The sequence below is a fragment of the Pan troglodytes genome, chromosome 1 (genome assembly GCF_028858775.2).
Source record: "Pan troglodytes isolate AG18354 chromosome 1, NHGRI_mPanTro3-v2.0_pri, whole genome shotgun sequence".
Taxonomy (NCBI): domain Eukaryota; kingdom Metazoa; phylum Chordata; class Mammalia; order Primates; family Hominidae; genus Pan; species Pan troglodytes.
Window position 1 is genome coordinate 19,923,525 of NC_072398.2, and position 12,977 is coordinate 19,936,501.

The following is a 12,977-nucleotide window of genomic DNA, read 5'->3' on the forward strand; positions in this document are numbered from 1 at the left end:
GCGCCCCGCCAGCCCGGGCCTCGTACCGTAGGTTTCGGACATGGCCGTCTGCGACATCTTGGGAGCGGCGCCGCCTCTCGCCGGGTCACCGGCTGCACTCGCCCGCGGTCCGCCGGCGCGTCTCGGTGGGGAAGGACCTGGGGCGGGGGACCGGAGGAGGGAGGGGCCCGACCGGTCCCCACGGCAACCGCCGGTCTCCCAGCGGCTGCGGCCCAGCCGGACTCCAGCTCCGCGCAGGCGCAGGGCCCTCCACCCTCCGTCCGGCCGCGACCGCGAGGAGGAAGAGGAGATGGGCTACGCGAGGCCCGGCCCACCCCGCGTTCGCGCGTGCGCACGGGGAGGCCGGGGCGGGGCGCATGAGGACTTCGGCGCGCGCCGAAAGCACGTGCGCGGGCTGGGCCCTCTGGCGGTGTGCGCCCAGCTGGGCAGAGCGGCAGGTGGGGGCGTTGGGGGCTGAGTCCCGATTTCCCTGAGGGAGGGTCGGGTAGAGGCGGGCGGTGGGCAGGTTTGGGGGTGACAGAGGGCTGGGGACAGTGGGGTCCAGTTGCCGTACAGAGGAGGAAGGTGCCCGCACTGGGGAGGAAAGCAGTCCATTTGCCAAATTGGCCCGTCTCAGTTAAGACGTTGTCTTCGGTCATCATCTGCGGCTGTCAGCCAGGAAAAAACTTCCCTGACGCTGTTACGATGGAGGCCAGAACTTGGTTAATGTGTAACAAGGAGGCAGTAGGCCCCAGGTGTCCAGCCAGAGGCCGCCCTGTGAATGGGAGGCAGGTTCATTTACCCGTTGGGAAGCTAAGCTTTCACTCCAAACTGCCGGGCCCTCTTGGATGGAGCTGAGCGGGTGTGGGCGGAATGGCAGAAGCGCAAGATGCCCAGGTGCTAAAAGGTCATCGCAAGACTACAGGCTGCAGCCTCTCCACATCCCATTTTAGAGGGTTCTGGATTACGGTTGAGAAGTATCTCCCGGCCCTCAGCTGGGGATGTGTTTCCAAATTTATGAGTTTTTTTAATTTTTATTTTTTAACAGGATCTGGCACTGTCAGCCCAGCCCAACCGATTCTCCCGCCTCAGCCTCCTGAGTAGCTGGGGCTAGGGGCTCATACGACCACACCGCGCCAATTTTTAAATTTTTTGTAGAGATGGGGTCTCGTTATGTTGCCCAGGCTGGTCTTGAACTCCTGAGTTCAAGCATCCTCCCTCCTTGGCCTCCCAAATTGCTGGGATTACAGGCATGAGTCATCTCACCTGGCCTTGGATAGTTTGGTTTCAGAAGCAAAACTGAGTTAGAATCCCCTTCTGTGGGAAATGTAGAGATAAACATTTATGGGAAAGAGAATTTTGGTTAAGGATTTGGCCCATCTGAGCTTGATCAGGGCCACATAGCGCCTCATAGTTCCCAACCTTGTTCACAATAGGTAGTCGAATGCTCAAAATATCCTTGGCTAAGCTCCCAAGTGACCTGGACTGTGTGGAAAATGCCAGTACATACTTTTGTGTGTGTGTGTGAGTCAGTTTGGCTCCATCCTCCACATAAATTGGCATCAGAGCTTCCCTCTTCCCCAGTGGCTATTTGGGTCGGTATTTTTCTCTTGTCTCCGATCCTAATAACAAATAAATGCAGTTTTTTCTAAATCACAGAGAAGGCCCCATGGTGAAAAGTTGTGACAGCTGTAATTCCTAAAACTCTTTTGTATATATTTCTTGTTCAGTGGCTCAGATCATTTGCTGCTTTCTTGTTTGTCTCTCTGCATGTCGTGTTTGATTTAGGCTCCTGAGTATAACAGATTGGTTCTGATTAAAACCATTTCAGAGGAAAGACAGTGATCCCAGGAAGCGGGAAGAAAACAGCATCACCTGAAGTTATTCCTATTCGTTAGATTTGTTTTCTTCCTGCGAAAAACCGCTATGTACAAGAAAGAAGTCAGTGAGCTGCAGTGATAGTTAGCATTATTCACTGAAACTGGACCAGAGATCCCTGAAACCTGGACAAGGTGGTAGAAATACAAATTATGCTGCCATTTCAAAGCTGTGGGCAGTTTTCTACTTTGTGGAAAATGAAGACTTAGGTAGGCCTTTGGGAAAGACGATTTGTTTTGGAAAAACCACCCAAAGGGATCATTTGGTTTGCAAATGTAACTGCAGTATCACAACTGGAAGAAGAAATATACAAGGGCGAGGTTTGAAGGAGCCATTCAGTATCCTTGGATGATACTGTGGAAGATTCTTTGCATCTCAGTAACTTTGGATCTTTGAAGATCCAAGAAAATAAATTTCTTCAGAATATTTTTAGAGACTGCTTTGATTCTGAGGCACTGCTGATTATATGGAAGAAAAAAAATATTGGAAGATTAATTTGTGGTTTTCTCCAGTTATCGTCTCCCTTCTCTTTGGGGGAGGTTTGTGACGCAGTAAAAACAGATATACAAAAGCCTAGGCATGTTGGAGATTTGCCTAAGGGAAATGTAATTATGAAGAAGGATTTTTTTCAAGCTGAAACTAGATCCCACTTTTTTCCAGGTCAGTGGGTCCTTCAAGTATCTGGTACTTTCCTTCCTGCTTCCTGACAATGTTAAAGAATGTGGCATGACCTTACATTTAATGCCCAACATGAGGAGCCCTGGGGCTTGATGCATGAGATTCTTGGAGCTAGGCCTGGTGGAGGGCACTGGTCACAGCCTCGGTGGAATGGTGACTTTCTTTGATAACTGGAATTGAAGAAAATGAGTGGACTTGTGTCTGAGCACTTGGGAACTCAGCAATCCCTGGGTGTTACCTTGAGAAGGAGCCAAATTCCGGACATACAAGTGGAGACTTGAAAATGGAAGCTCAATTCTACACCCAGGCTGGTGGAGACTATGACATATGACTCACATCTTCAAGAAAGTAGACACCTCAGAGGTCACTGGGCCACTTTACCTTCCACTGTCAAAACTATGTCCATGATCAGATACCTCTGTTGCTAGGGAATATTCAGTCAGAGTGGGCTAGATTAACTGCAGTAATGCAGATCTCTCAACCCATTTATGACTTACACAGCAAAGTTCCTCACTTAGACTACCTGTCCACTCCCACTAGCAGAGACTTGCTCATGGGCCCTCCTAGACCCAGGCTGACCGAGTGTGTTTTATCTAAATGCATCTCTACAATCACTCAGGTAGGAATGGCTATGCATTAGGACCGATTGTGCATTAGCTAGAGAAGCACTTACCAGGAATTGCTGTAAGAACTTCTATTTACATTTTATGGGCCAAAGCAAGTCATGTGGCAACACTTAATTTCAAAGAGGACAGGAAATGCAATATTATTATGTCCCTGAAAGAAAGGAGAAGAGAAAGTCTATGGAAAGACATTATGACTACCACTGGAATTTTCACCTGTCCAGGCAGCTTATCGTGCTTTTATTTGAAACAATTTTATTGAAGTATGATAGGCATAACTGCACATATGTATGTGTTTATCTATTTTATTTTATTTTTTGAGATGGAGTCTTGCTTTGTTGCGCAGGCTGGAATGCAGTGGCGTGATCTCAGCTCACTATGACCTCTGCCTCCCGGGTTCAAGTGATTCTCCTGCCTCAGACTTCTGAGTAGCTGGGATTATAGCCACGCGCCACCACACCTGGCTAATTTTTGTATTTTTAGTAGAGACGGGGTTTCGCCTTGTTGGCTGTGCTGGTCTCAAACTCCTGACCTCAGGTAATCCGCCTGCCTCAGCCTCCCAAAGTGCTGGGCAGCCTCCCAAAGTGCTGGGATTACAGGTGTGAGCCACTGCACCTGGCCTGCACATATTTAAAGTGTACATTTTGACAACTTTTGATATATGTGTACGCTTGTGCTTGCTGCTCCAGGGGACCGCTATTTCTAGGCCTTTTCAGTGGACAGAGGCATTTTTGTGATTGTTTTATCTCATTTGTCGCTTAGGAAGAATAACTTCTTGTGAGGTTTAGTGGTGGTTTTGGGGTTGATAGTATAGGTCTTCATCACAGTCCACCTCCAAGTGATAATACACTACTTTATACAGAGTATAAGAAACTGACAACCATTTGCTTCCATCCTCCCCCAGCATCTGTACTGGGGATGTTGTACTTCTACATATGTTGTACGCCCACATACATTGTTATTGTTTTTACTTAATAAGCTACTAATTCTCTGTCTCTCTTTTCCTTTTAATTGTGGTAAAATAGACATAAAATGTAGCAACTCAACCATCTTGAAATGTACAGTGGCATTAAATATATTCCCATTGTTGTGCAACCATCACCACCATCCATCTCTAGAACGCTTCATGTTGCAAACCTGAAACTCTGTACCTGTTTAACAACAACTCCCCATTCACTTCTCCCCACAGTGCCTGGCAACCACCATTCTACTTCCTGTCTAGGAATTGGCTTCTCTAGGTACAGTACCTCATATAAATGGAGTCATACAGTATTTGTCTTTTCCTCACTGTCATATTTCACTTAGCATAATGTCCTCAAGATTCATCTGTAACATTGTAGAATGTGTCAGAATTTCCTTCCTGTTTAAGACTGAATACTATTCAATACTTTGTACATATATACTGCATTTTCAGCCAATTCTTTTCAATAGATTTAAACAATAAGAAAAAAGTGTTTTATATTTACTCACATAGTTACCATATCTAAGACTCCTTATTCTCTTGTATAGATTAGATTTCCATGGTCTCATTTCCCTTTTGTCTGAAGGGCTTTCCTTGACAGATCTTGAAGTGTAGATCTGCTGGTGACTAATTCTTTCAGCTTTTATATGTCCAAAAAAGTCTTTATTTCACTTCTGTGTTTGAAGCTATTTTTGCTCAATTTCGATTTTTAGGGTTTTCAATTTTTTTTTTCTAACATGAAGATACCGTTTCAGTGTTTTCTGGCTCATTTTGTTTCCGATAAGGAGTGAACTGCCATTCTTTATTTCTTTTATGCAACGTGTCTTTTATCTCTGCTTGGTTTTAAGATTTCATCTGTATCACTGGTCTGAAGCAATTTGATTATGATGTGCCTTGGTGTTGATTTTCTTTAAAGTTCTTGTCCTTGAGTTTCACTGAACTTCTCTGGTCTTTGAGTTTATAGTTGCTATCAGATTTGGAGTTTTTTCAGCCATTATTTCTTCAAATATTTTTTCTGCCCCTGCCTCTCCTTTCCTTTGGCGATTCTGCTACACAAATATTAGATCACTTGAATTTGTTTCACAGCTAACTCAGGCTTTGTTCATTTTTTGTCAGTCTTTTTTCTTTCTGTTTTTCATTTTCGTGTAATTTCCATTGCTGTGTCTTTAAATTCACTCATCTTTCCTATAGTATCTAATCTGCTGTCAATTCCATCCAGCGTATTTTTCCTCTCAGGCATTGCCATTTCACCTGCAGAAGTTTCACTCGGTGTCTGGACCTGCATCTGGGTCCTCTGGTTTCCGTGTTTAGTGCTCAAGCATATGGAACATGTGTCATTTCTACTAACTTTATCACCTAAGTAATTTCTGAGATTGTTTATATTGATTGGCTTTTCTCTTCATTGTAGGTAATATTTTCCTACTTTACAAGCCAGATAATTTTTTATTGAATGCCAGACATTGAGAAGTTTACTTTGAGATACATATAATGTTTATTTTTATAAATATTTTTGAGCTTTGTTCTGGGGTGCAGGTAAGTTCCTTGGAAAGAGCTTGATGCTTCAGGTCATGTTTTTACACTTTTTTTAGGGGGTGGGCCCTGAGCAGCATTCTACTCAACAAATCCTTGAGTTATGAAGGTTTTCACCGTGATTGGCGGAATTCGGAGTTCCTCTGGGCCGTGCGTGAGTGCTGGGGACTGTTTTCTCTAATATTCGCTGGTGATTCTTTATCTGGCATGGGGTAGGAGTGCCTACCACAGTAGGAATTTGAAATGCAGCTATTTCTTCACTTGCCTGCACTGCTCAGTAGAAGACTTGAAGGAAGCCCTCTGCAAACCTCTGGCACTCTCTCTCTCTCTGTACAACTCCGCACAACCCCCAGCTCAGAGAGTGCTGCTTCTTCCTCCTGTCTGACTCCAGAGCTCAGTCTGTGGCACTCTTTCTCTGCAGTCATTTACTTGCTCATTCATTTCATCTGGTCTTAAGGCTTTCAATATGATCTAAAGCTGATGATTCCTTAATTTCTAGCTTGCCTAGGCTTCTATGTACAATTGCTTACTTGATACGTCCACTTGAATGAATGCCTATTAGGTTTCTTAATACTAACGAAATAAAAACCAAGGCCGGGCACGGTGGCTCACAGCTGTAATCCCAGCACTTTGGGAGGCCAAGGCAGGTGAATCACGAGGTCAGGAGTTCAAGACCAGGCTGGACAATATGGTGAAACCCCGTCTCTACTAAGAAATACAAAAAATTAGCCAGGCGGGGTGGCGCGCACATGTAGTCTCATCTACTCAGGAGGCCGAGGCAGGAGAATCGCTGGAACCTGGGAGGCAGAGGTTGCAGTGAGCCGAGATCATGCCACTGCACTCCAGCCCGGGCGACAGAGCGAGATTCCGTCTCAAAACAAACAAACAAACAAACCAACCAAACATCCAGATTTCTTGACCAAACCAGTGCCTTCTGCAATCTTTTGTATCTCAGTAAGTGGCAGTTTGCCAGGTGTATTAGTCAGGGTCGGGGTTCTCTAGAGGGACAGAACTAATAGGATACATGTATATATGAAAGGGAGTTTATTGAGGAGAATTGACTCACACGATCACAAGCTGAAGTCCCATGATTGGCTGTCTGCAAGCTGAGGTCCAAGGAAGCCAGTGGTGGATCAGTCCAAGTCCCAAAACCTCGAAAATAGGGAAGCCGACGGTGTAGCCTTCCATCTGTGGGCAAAGGCCCAAGAGGCCCTGGCAAACCACTGGTGTAAGTCTAAGAGTCCGAAAGCTGAAGAACTTGGAGGCTGATGTTCGAGGGCAGGAAGCATCCAGCACGGCAGAAAGATGAAGGCCAGAAGACTCAGCAAGTCTGCTTTATTCTAGCCGCTCTGGTAGCCGATTAGATGGGGCCCACCCAGATTGAGGGTGGGTCAGCCTCTCCCGGTCCACTGACTCAAATGTTAATCTCCTTTGGGAACACCCTCACGACACACCTAGGAACAATACTGTGAATCCTTCAATCAAGTTGACACTTAATATTAAACATCACACCAGGGCCAAACCTTGGGAGTCCTGCCTGACTTCTCACACCCACATGTGATCCATCAGCAAGTCCTACAGGCTCTACTGTCAAGAGCATCCAGAATCTGCTTTTGCTACTCCCACTGCCCCACCCCCGAATCCTGGCCACCTCCTGCACCAGCCCGCCTCACCTCTCTCCTGCCTTTTGCAGCTACCTCCCCTTCCTGCTTCTATGCTTGTCTCCCTGTGTTGTCTTTTCTCAACACAGCTGCTAGAGCAATCCTATTAAAATGTAAATAAACAAAACCAAAAATAAATGACAATTCTCCTTTAAAACAGCCAGTGTTGCCTGTAATCCTAGGACTTTGGGAGGCCAAGGTGGGTGGATCATTTGAGGTCAGGAGTTCGAGACCAGCCTGGCCAACATGGTGTAACCCCCCACCTCTACTAAAAATACAAAAATTAGCCAGGCGTGGTGGTGGGCGCCTGTAGTTCCAGCTACCTGGGAGGCTAAGGCAGGAGAATCGCTTGAACCCGGGAGACAGAGGTTGCAGGGACCCAAGATCATGTCACTGCACTCCAGCCTGTGCGACAGAGCGAGACTCTATCTCAAACAAAACAAAACAAAACAGCAACAAAAAAAACAGCCAGTGTTGGGGGGAGGAGGGGACTATAGGTCCCATCAGGCCACCCTCTGCTCAAAGCCTCATCTCACTCACAATGGCCTATAAAGTCATCCATGGTCTGCTCCCCCAAACCCCTCATTCTCTTGACTCTGATCCTACAGGCCTTCTTGCTGGTTCTTGTACACATCAAGCAGCCTTTGGCCTCAGGGCCTTTGCATGTGCTTTTTTCCTCTTCCTGGAATGCTCTTGTCCCAGATGTCTACATGGCCCTCACAGCCCCCGTGTGTTCTGCTCACAGGGCACCTCATGAGGGGGGCTTTTCTTTTCTTATATGAAATAGCAACCCTCTCCATTTCATCCCCCCAGCACTTCATTTGCCCCCTATTGTATTCTGTGCCCCACTCCATAGCATTTAACATCACTTAAAATACATATCCTTTATTAGTTTATTGTGTGCTCCCTCTCTAGATTATAAGTTCTATAAGGGCAGGAAATGCTTTGGCCTTGTTCCCTGCTCCATCCCCATGCCTAAAATAGTATTTGGCACATAGTAAACCCTCAATCACTCGGAAGATGTTGAATGAGTGAATGAATGGAACGAAACTCAGCAGCTGTCTATGGATTTAATGTAATGAACTTAATTGTAAATATGTTGATTTATGGGAAATTTAAAAGTGGGGGTCTCTGGCCGGGCTCTGTGCTCATACCTATAATCCCAGCACTTTGGGAGGCCGAGGCAGGCGGATCACTTGAGGTCAGGAATTTGAGACCAGCCTGGTCAACATAGTAAAACCCTGTCTCTATTAAAACTACAAAAATTAGCTGGATGTGGTGGTGCATGCCTGCAATCCCAGCTATTTGGGAGGCTGAGGCAGGAGAATCTTTTGACCCCTGAGGTAGAGGATGCAGTGAGCCAAGACCACACCACTGTACTCCAGCCTGGGTGACAGAGAGAGATTCTATCTCAAAAAAAAAAAAAAAAAAAAAAGTGGATCTCTTATATGCCACCAAGTGATTGTGGGAAGGCTATAATAAAACTAAAGTATCATCTAATACTAGTATAATTTATTGAGTACTTGATAAACACTAGGTATAGTGCTAAGTGCTTTACATGTATTAGAAAACCTAACTCTTTCAACAGGTTTATAAGGGAGTTATTATCCCATTTTACAGATGAAGAAACAAAGGCCCAAATGGATTACATATTTTGTCCAGTTTCCACAGCTAGTATGTATCAATGTTGGAGTTTCTATCTCAAACCAAACCAAACTGACACCTCTCCTTTTAAAAATGCAGTATAAAAAGCCCAAAACACAGAGCTATGATTTCAAAAGGCATTGAATTATTTAATGCCTAAGAAAACAGCGCTCTGTTGAGCCAGGCCCTGTTGTGGGTGCTTTATGTCACTTCCCTTGATCCTTACACCACCTGACAAGGTTGCTCTTCTTATCTTTGTATTATAGTCAAGGGTGACATCCAAACCAGGGCTCTTTATTGCACTGTGATGCCAAATAAGTATGGAGACACAGAAGAGAAAGGGTTTGTGGTGGAAAACATTCCCAGAGCACTTCTATAAATTCAGCATAAGCTCAGGTTAGCTTTAAGATAGAAAATAGTCCTGAAGTTAACATCCAGTTCTCTAATATGAAACTCAGATCTTTGAGTCTGTCATCCTCCAAAGCACAGAGATTTTGTTTATCTAACAGGAATATGCTGCAAATAACAGTCTACAACATTAAGCCAAGGCTAGAGTTGTGGATAGAGTTCTTGAGTTCAGTGATACGATAATTTCCTACCTTCATCTTCTCATTTGAAAGTTACCAGCAAATCTTCCATCAGTTCTAATGGGATGCATCTCTGCTTATTTCTGCATTTAACAGCATTGATACCCAGGGATTATTCATTCGAGTCATTTAAATTCTTGTTTTGTATTCAGAAAAAGAGGATTTTCTGGTTCCTCTTTTCTTTTTAATTATATTTATGTGTTTCCTCCATATTCTGATAAAAGTACCATAGAATTATCTTTTATTTACTTATTTATTTTCGATACTGTGTTTCAAGTTAAATGGCCTGTTTTCAGCCTGGTTTCTTATTTAAAAGATAGTTTTCACAACAACTGCTTAAAAAAAAAAATTCTCCGTGGCTCACGCCTGTAATCCCAGCACTTTGAGAGGCCGAGGCAGGCGGATCACGAGGTCAGGAGTTCGAGACCAGCCTGGCTAACATAGTGAAACCCCGTCTCTACTAAAACTACGAAAATTAGCTGGGCATGGTGGCAGATGCCTATGATCCCAGCTACTCGGGAGGCTGAGGCAGGGGAATCGCTTGAACCCAGGAAGTGGAGGTTGCGATGAGCCAAGATCACGCCACTGCACTCCAACCTGAGGAACAGAGTAAGACACCATCTCAAAAATAAAATAAAATAAAATTATCCCTGAACACCACCAACTGAAATTTTCTTTTATGGTTAATTTTAACATTTCAATCAGCTTTACTGGGGTATAATTTTACATGCAACAAAATTCACCAATTTTAAGTGTACAATGAGTTTTGACGAATGTACACGGTCATGCGACAACTTCAACCTTGTCCCAGTATGGAACTTTTCCGTCACCCCCAAGAGTTCTTTTATGCCTTTTTCCAGCCCTTTCTGGGCTCATTTTGAGAAGTTTTGATAATGGATTATTGGCTTTCACATGGGAAGATGTAACCTACTCCAGGAAACTAGGGTGGGGGTTTCCCCACTGCACAGACCACCTACCATACGCTTCACCTCTATATCTCTCAGCAGCCTGTCTTTCTTGCCCTTTCAAACATCTTCATTTGTGTTCCACCAGCTTCTTATTAGGGCCCAGACAGTAGCCAATACCATTTCCATCTATCAGCTTGGTGAAATGTGCCCTTTAATGGAAGACTAATGAGGCCTAATAGAAAAAGCTTCCTGGCTTTATTGATGTTCCCTGTGACTTTACAGGAGAGAGAGAGATTTAGGTCAGAGTCATTAGACTTTCTCTTCCTTTCCCTGAAATTGTGTGGACCAGCAACCAGGCCAGCAGGCATGCAATCAAACTCTGTGGTGTTGCACCATGTCACCTTCCTGGATTAGATGACTGGGGCCGCTGTAACAAAGTACCACAGACCGAGTGGCTTGGACAACAGAAATTTATTGTCTCACAGTTCTGGAGGCCAGAAGTCCGAGGTCAAGGTGTCAGCAGGGTTGCTTCCCTCCGAGAGCTGAGGGAAAATCTGTTCCAGGCCTCTCTCCTGGCTTCTGGTGCCTTACTGGCCATTTTTGGTGTTCCCAGCAAGCATTGCTCCTATCTCTGCCTTCATTTTTTTTTTATTATTATTTCTTTTTTTGAAATGGAGTCTTGCTCTGTTACCCAAGCTGGAGTGCAGTGGCACGATCTCAGCTCACTGCGATCTCCGTCTCCCGGGTTCAAGTGATTCTCCTGCCTCAGCCTCCTGAGTAGCTGGGATTACAGGCGCGTACCACCATGCCAGGCTAATTTTTGTATTTTTAGTAGAGGTGGGGTTTCACCATGTTGGCCAGGCTGGCCTCAAACTCCTGACCTCAGGTGATCTACCCCCCACCTCGGCCTCCCAAAGTGCTGGGATTACAGGCATGAGTGCTGTGCCCGGCCAACCCCAGGTATTTCTAATGCAGGTGGTCCCACATTTGGAGAAATCCTGCTGGGGGTTAGGAATGGTTTTGTTCCTAAAGGCACTGCCACTTGTAGAAAATGGAAAAGAGAACAGCAGAGATTGAATACAGCATTAAATGCAGTGAGTGAGAAAATCCTTATGTCTGAGCAGTGAGGACATGTTGCTCGGAGATATTTCTCAGTTAGAAATATCTATGGGTTAGAAACATACTATGGGCTAAATGAGAGCTGGTAGAAAAAGAGTGGTTGTCAACTTCCCCTGTTCTTTCCTGAGTCTCACTCTCCCTCCTGCATTCTCCCTCCTTTCTTTCTTTCTTTTCTTTTCTTTTTTTTTGCGATGGAGTCTTGCTCTGTTGCCCAGGCTGGAGTGCAGTGGTTCGATCTCGGCTCACTGCAACCTCTGTCTCCTGGCTTCAAGCAATTCTCCTGCCTCAGCCTCCTGAGTAGCTGGGATTACAGGCACCCACCACCACGCCCAGCTAATTTTTGCATTTTTAGTAGAGACAGGGTTTCACCACGTTGGCCAGGCTGGTCTCGAACTCCTGACCTCAGGTGATCCTCCCATCTCAGCCTCCCAAAGTGCTGGGATTACAGGCGTGAGCCACTGCACCCGGCCCTCTCCCTCCTTTCTTAGGGAGGATCTCGACTCAGAACTTTTCCTCGATCCTCTCTGTTGAGATGGTTGATTTCCTCCTTAAAACATTTATCTGTTCAGTTTCTTTTAAAAATTTACTCCCCCTGCCCCCATTCTGTAGGAATTTTTGGGTATTGGCTGGGCAAGGAATTTGGAGCCCTCTGAGCTGATAATGTAAAATCTTTGAGGGGAGAGACTTGAGCTTTCTTTTTTTTTTTTTTCTCCTGTAGCATCTGCCCCAGTGTCAGGCACATTTTAAGTGCCCAACAAACATCTGTGGAATGAATGAATGAGTGCTGGCACCACCTATAAGCACACAGTAAGGATAACCATGGAGAGAATATGCTGAGCCTTTTAATCAGCCCAGAAGAGCGCCGTCTGTGTTAAAGCGAAATGCCAGAATCCCAAGGAACAGATTCACCACCCAGGGGCGGGACTCAGGGACTGCTGATACTGAGGCTGCCCTGTGGGTTTTCCTTCCAGATCCCTTCTTGATTTGCCCAAAAGAATTCCACGTTTTGTTTCAGTTAAGGAGAGGCCTTTCCTTACTGCTGACTTTAAGGAAACTGGAAATTGTGCTTGTGGGGGAAGTGGCTTTGGAACTTGGGGCCTCTTTGGGACCTGGTAGGCAATGGGGTTTTGGGGCAGGTTTGTGGGACATGTGTCTGAACAGGAAGGAAGGGAGGAGTAGTGGGGCCAGCCAGGAAGCAGCGCCGAATGCAGATTTCTCTTCTTGTGCAGCTTTGCTTAGAGTTGAACATTACTTCCCAGAGATAGATTGACCCCAATCCTGCAGAGATTGGCTATCCTGCTCTTCAACTTATTTTTAGATATATGGTCTCACTTGAATCTCAAATCCAATGAGGAGTTCCTGACCCCTCAATTTAGCTCCACCTGGCATTCCAGAGCAATTCAAGGACC

At 45.4% G+C, this 12,977-nt stretch overlaps 2 protein-coding genes across 5 annotated transcripts in view; one reads left to right on the plus strand and one right to left on the minus strand.

Moving 5' to 3' along the window:
* Positions 1-249, minus strand: part of RAB4A (RAB4A, member RAS oncogene family) — a 35,612-nt gene extending 35,363 nt beyond the window's left edge. For 2 of the 4 annotated variants that reach the window (XM_063790753.1, XM_063790746.1), the window contains exon 1: positions 27-163. Coding sequence is in view for 1 of the 4 variants with exons in the window: in XM_016940561.3 (XP_016796050.1) it covers positions 27-57 (31 nt within the window). In the remaining 3 variants the exon portion in view is untranslated. Of the gene's footprint in view, positions 1-26 lie in introns of all 4 variants that reach the window. The other 2 variants (XM_016940561.3, XM_003308805.6) reach the window with 2 other exon arrangements.
* LOC129136149 (putative HTLV-1-related endogenous sequence) lies at positions 34-7,443 on the plus strand. Its single transcript, XM_054659929.2, has 2 exons — positions 34-437; positions 1,811-7,443. Exons 1-2 carry the CDS (start codon positions 41-43, stop codon positions 1,822-1,824), a joined length of 411 nt encoding a protein of 136 aa, XP_054515904.1. The 5' UTR covers positions 34-40; the 3' UTR covers positions 1,825-7,443.
* Positions 7,444-12,977: the final 5,534 nt, after the last annotated feature.

Coding starts and splice junctions, on each gene's coding strand:
- LOC129136149 (XM_054659929.2), top strand. CDS start 41: ATGGCCGTCTGCGACATCTTGGGAGCGGCGCCGCCTCTCGCCGGGTCA.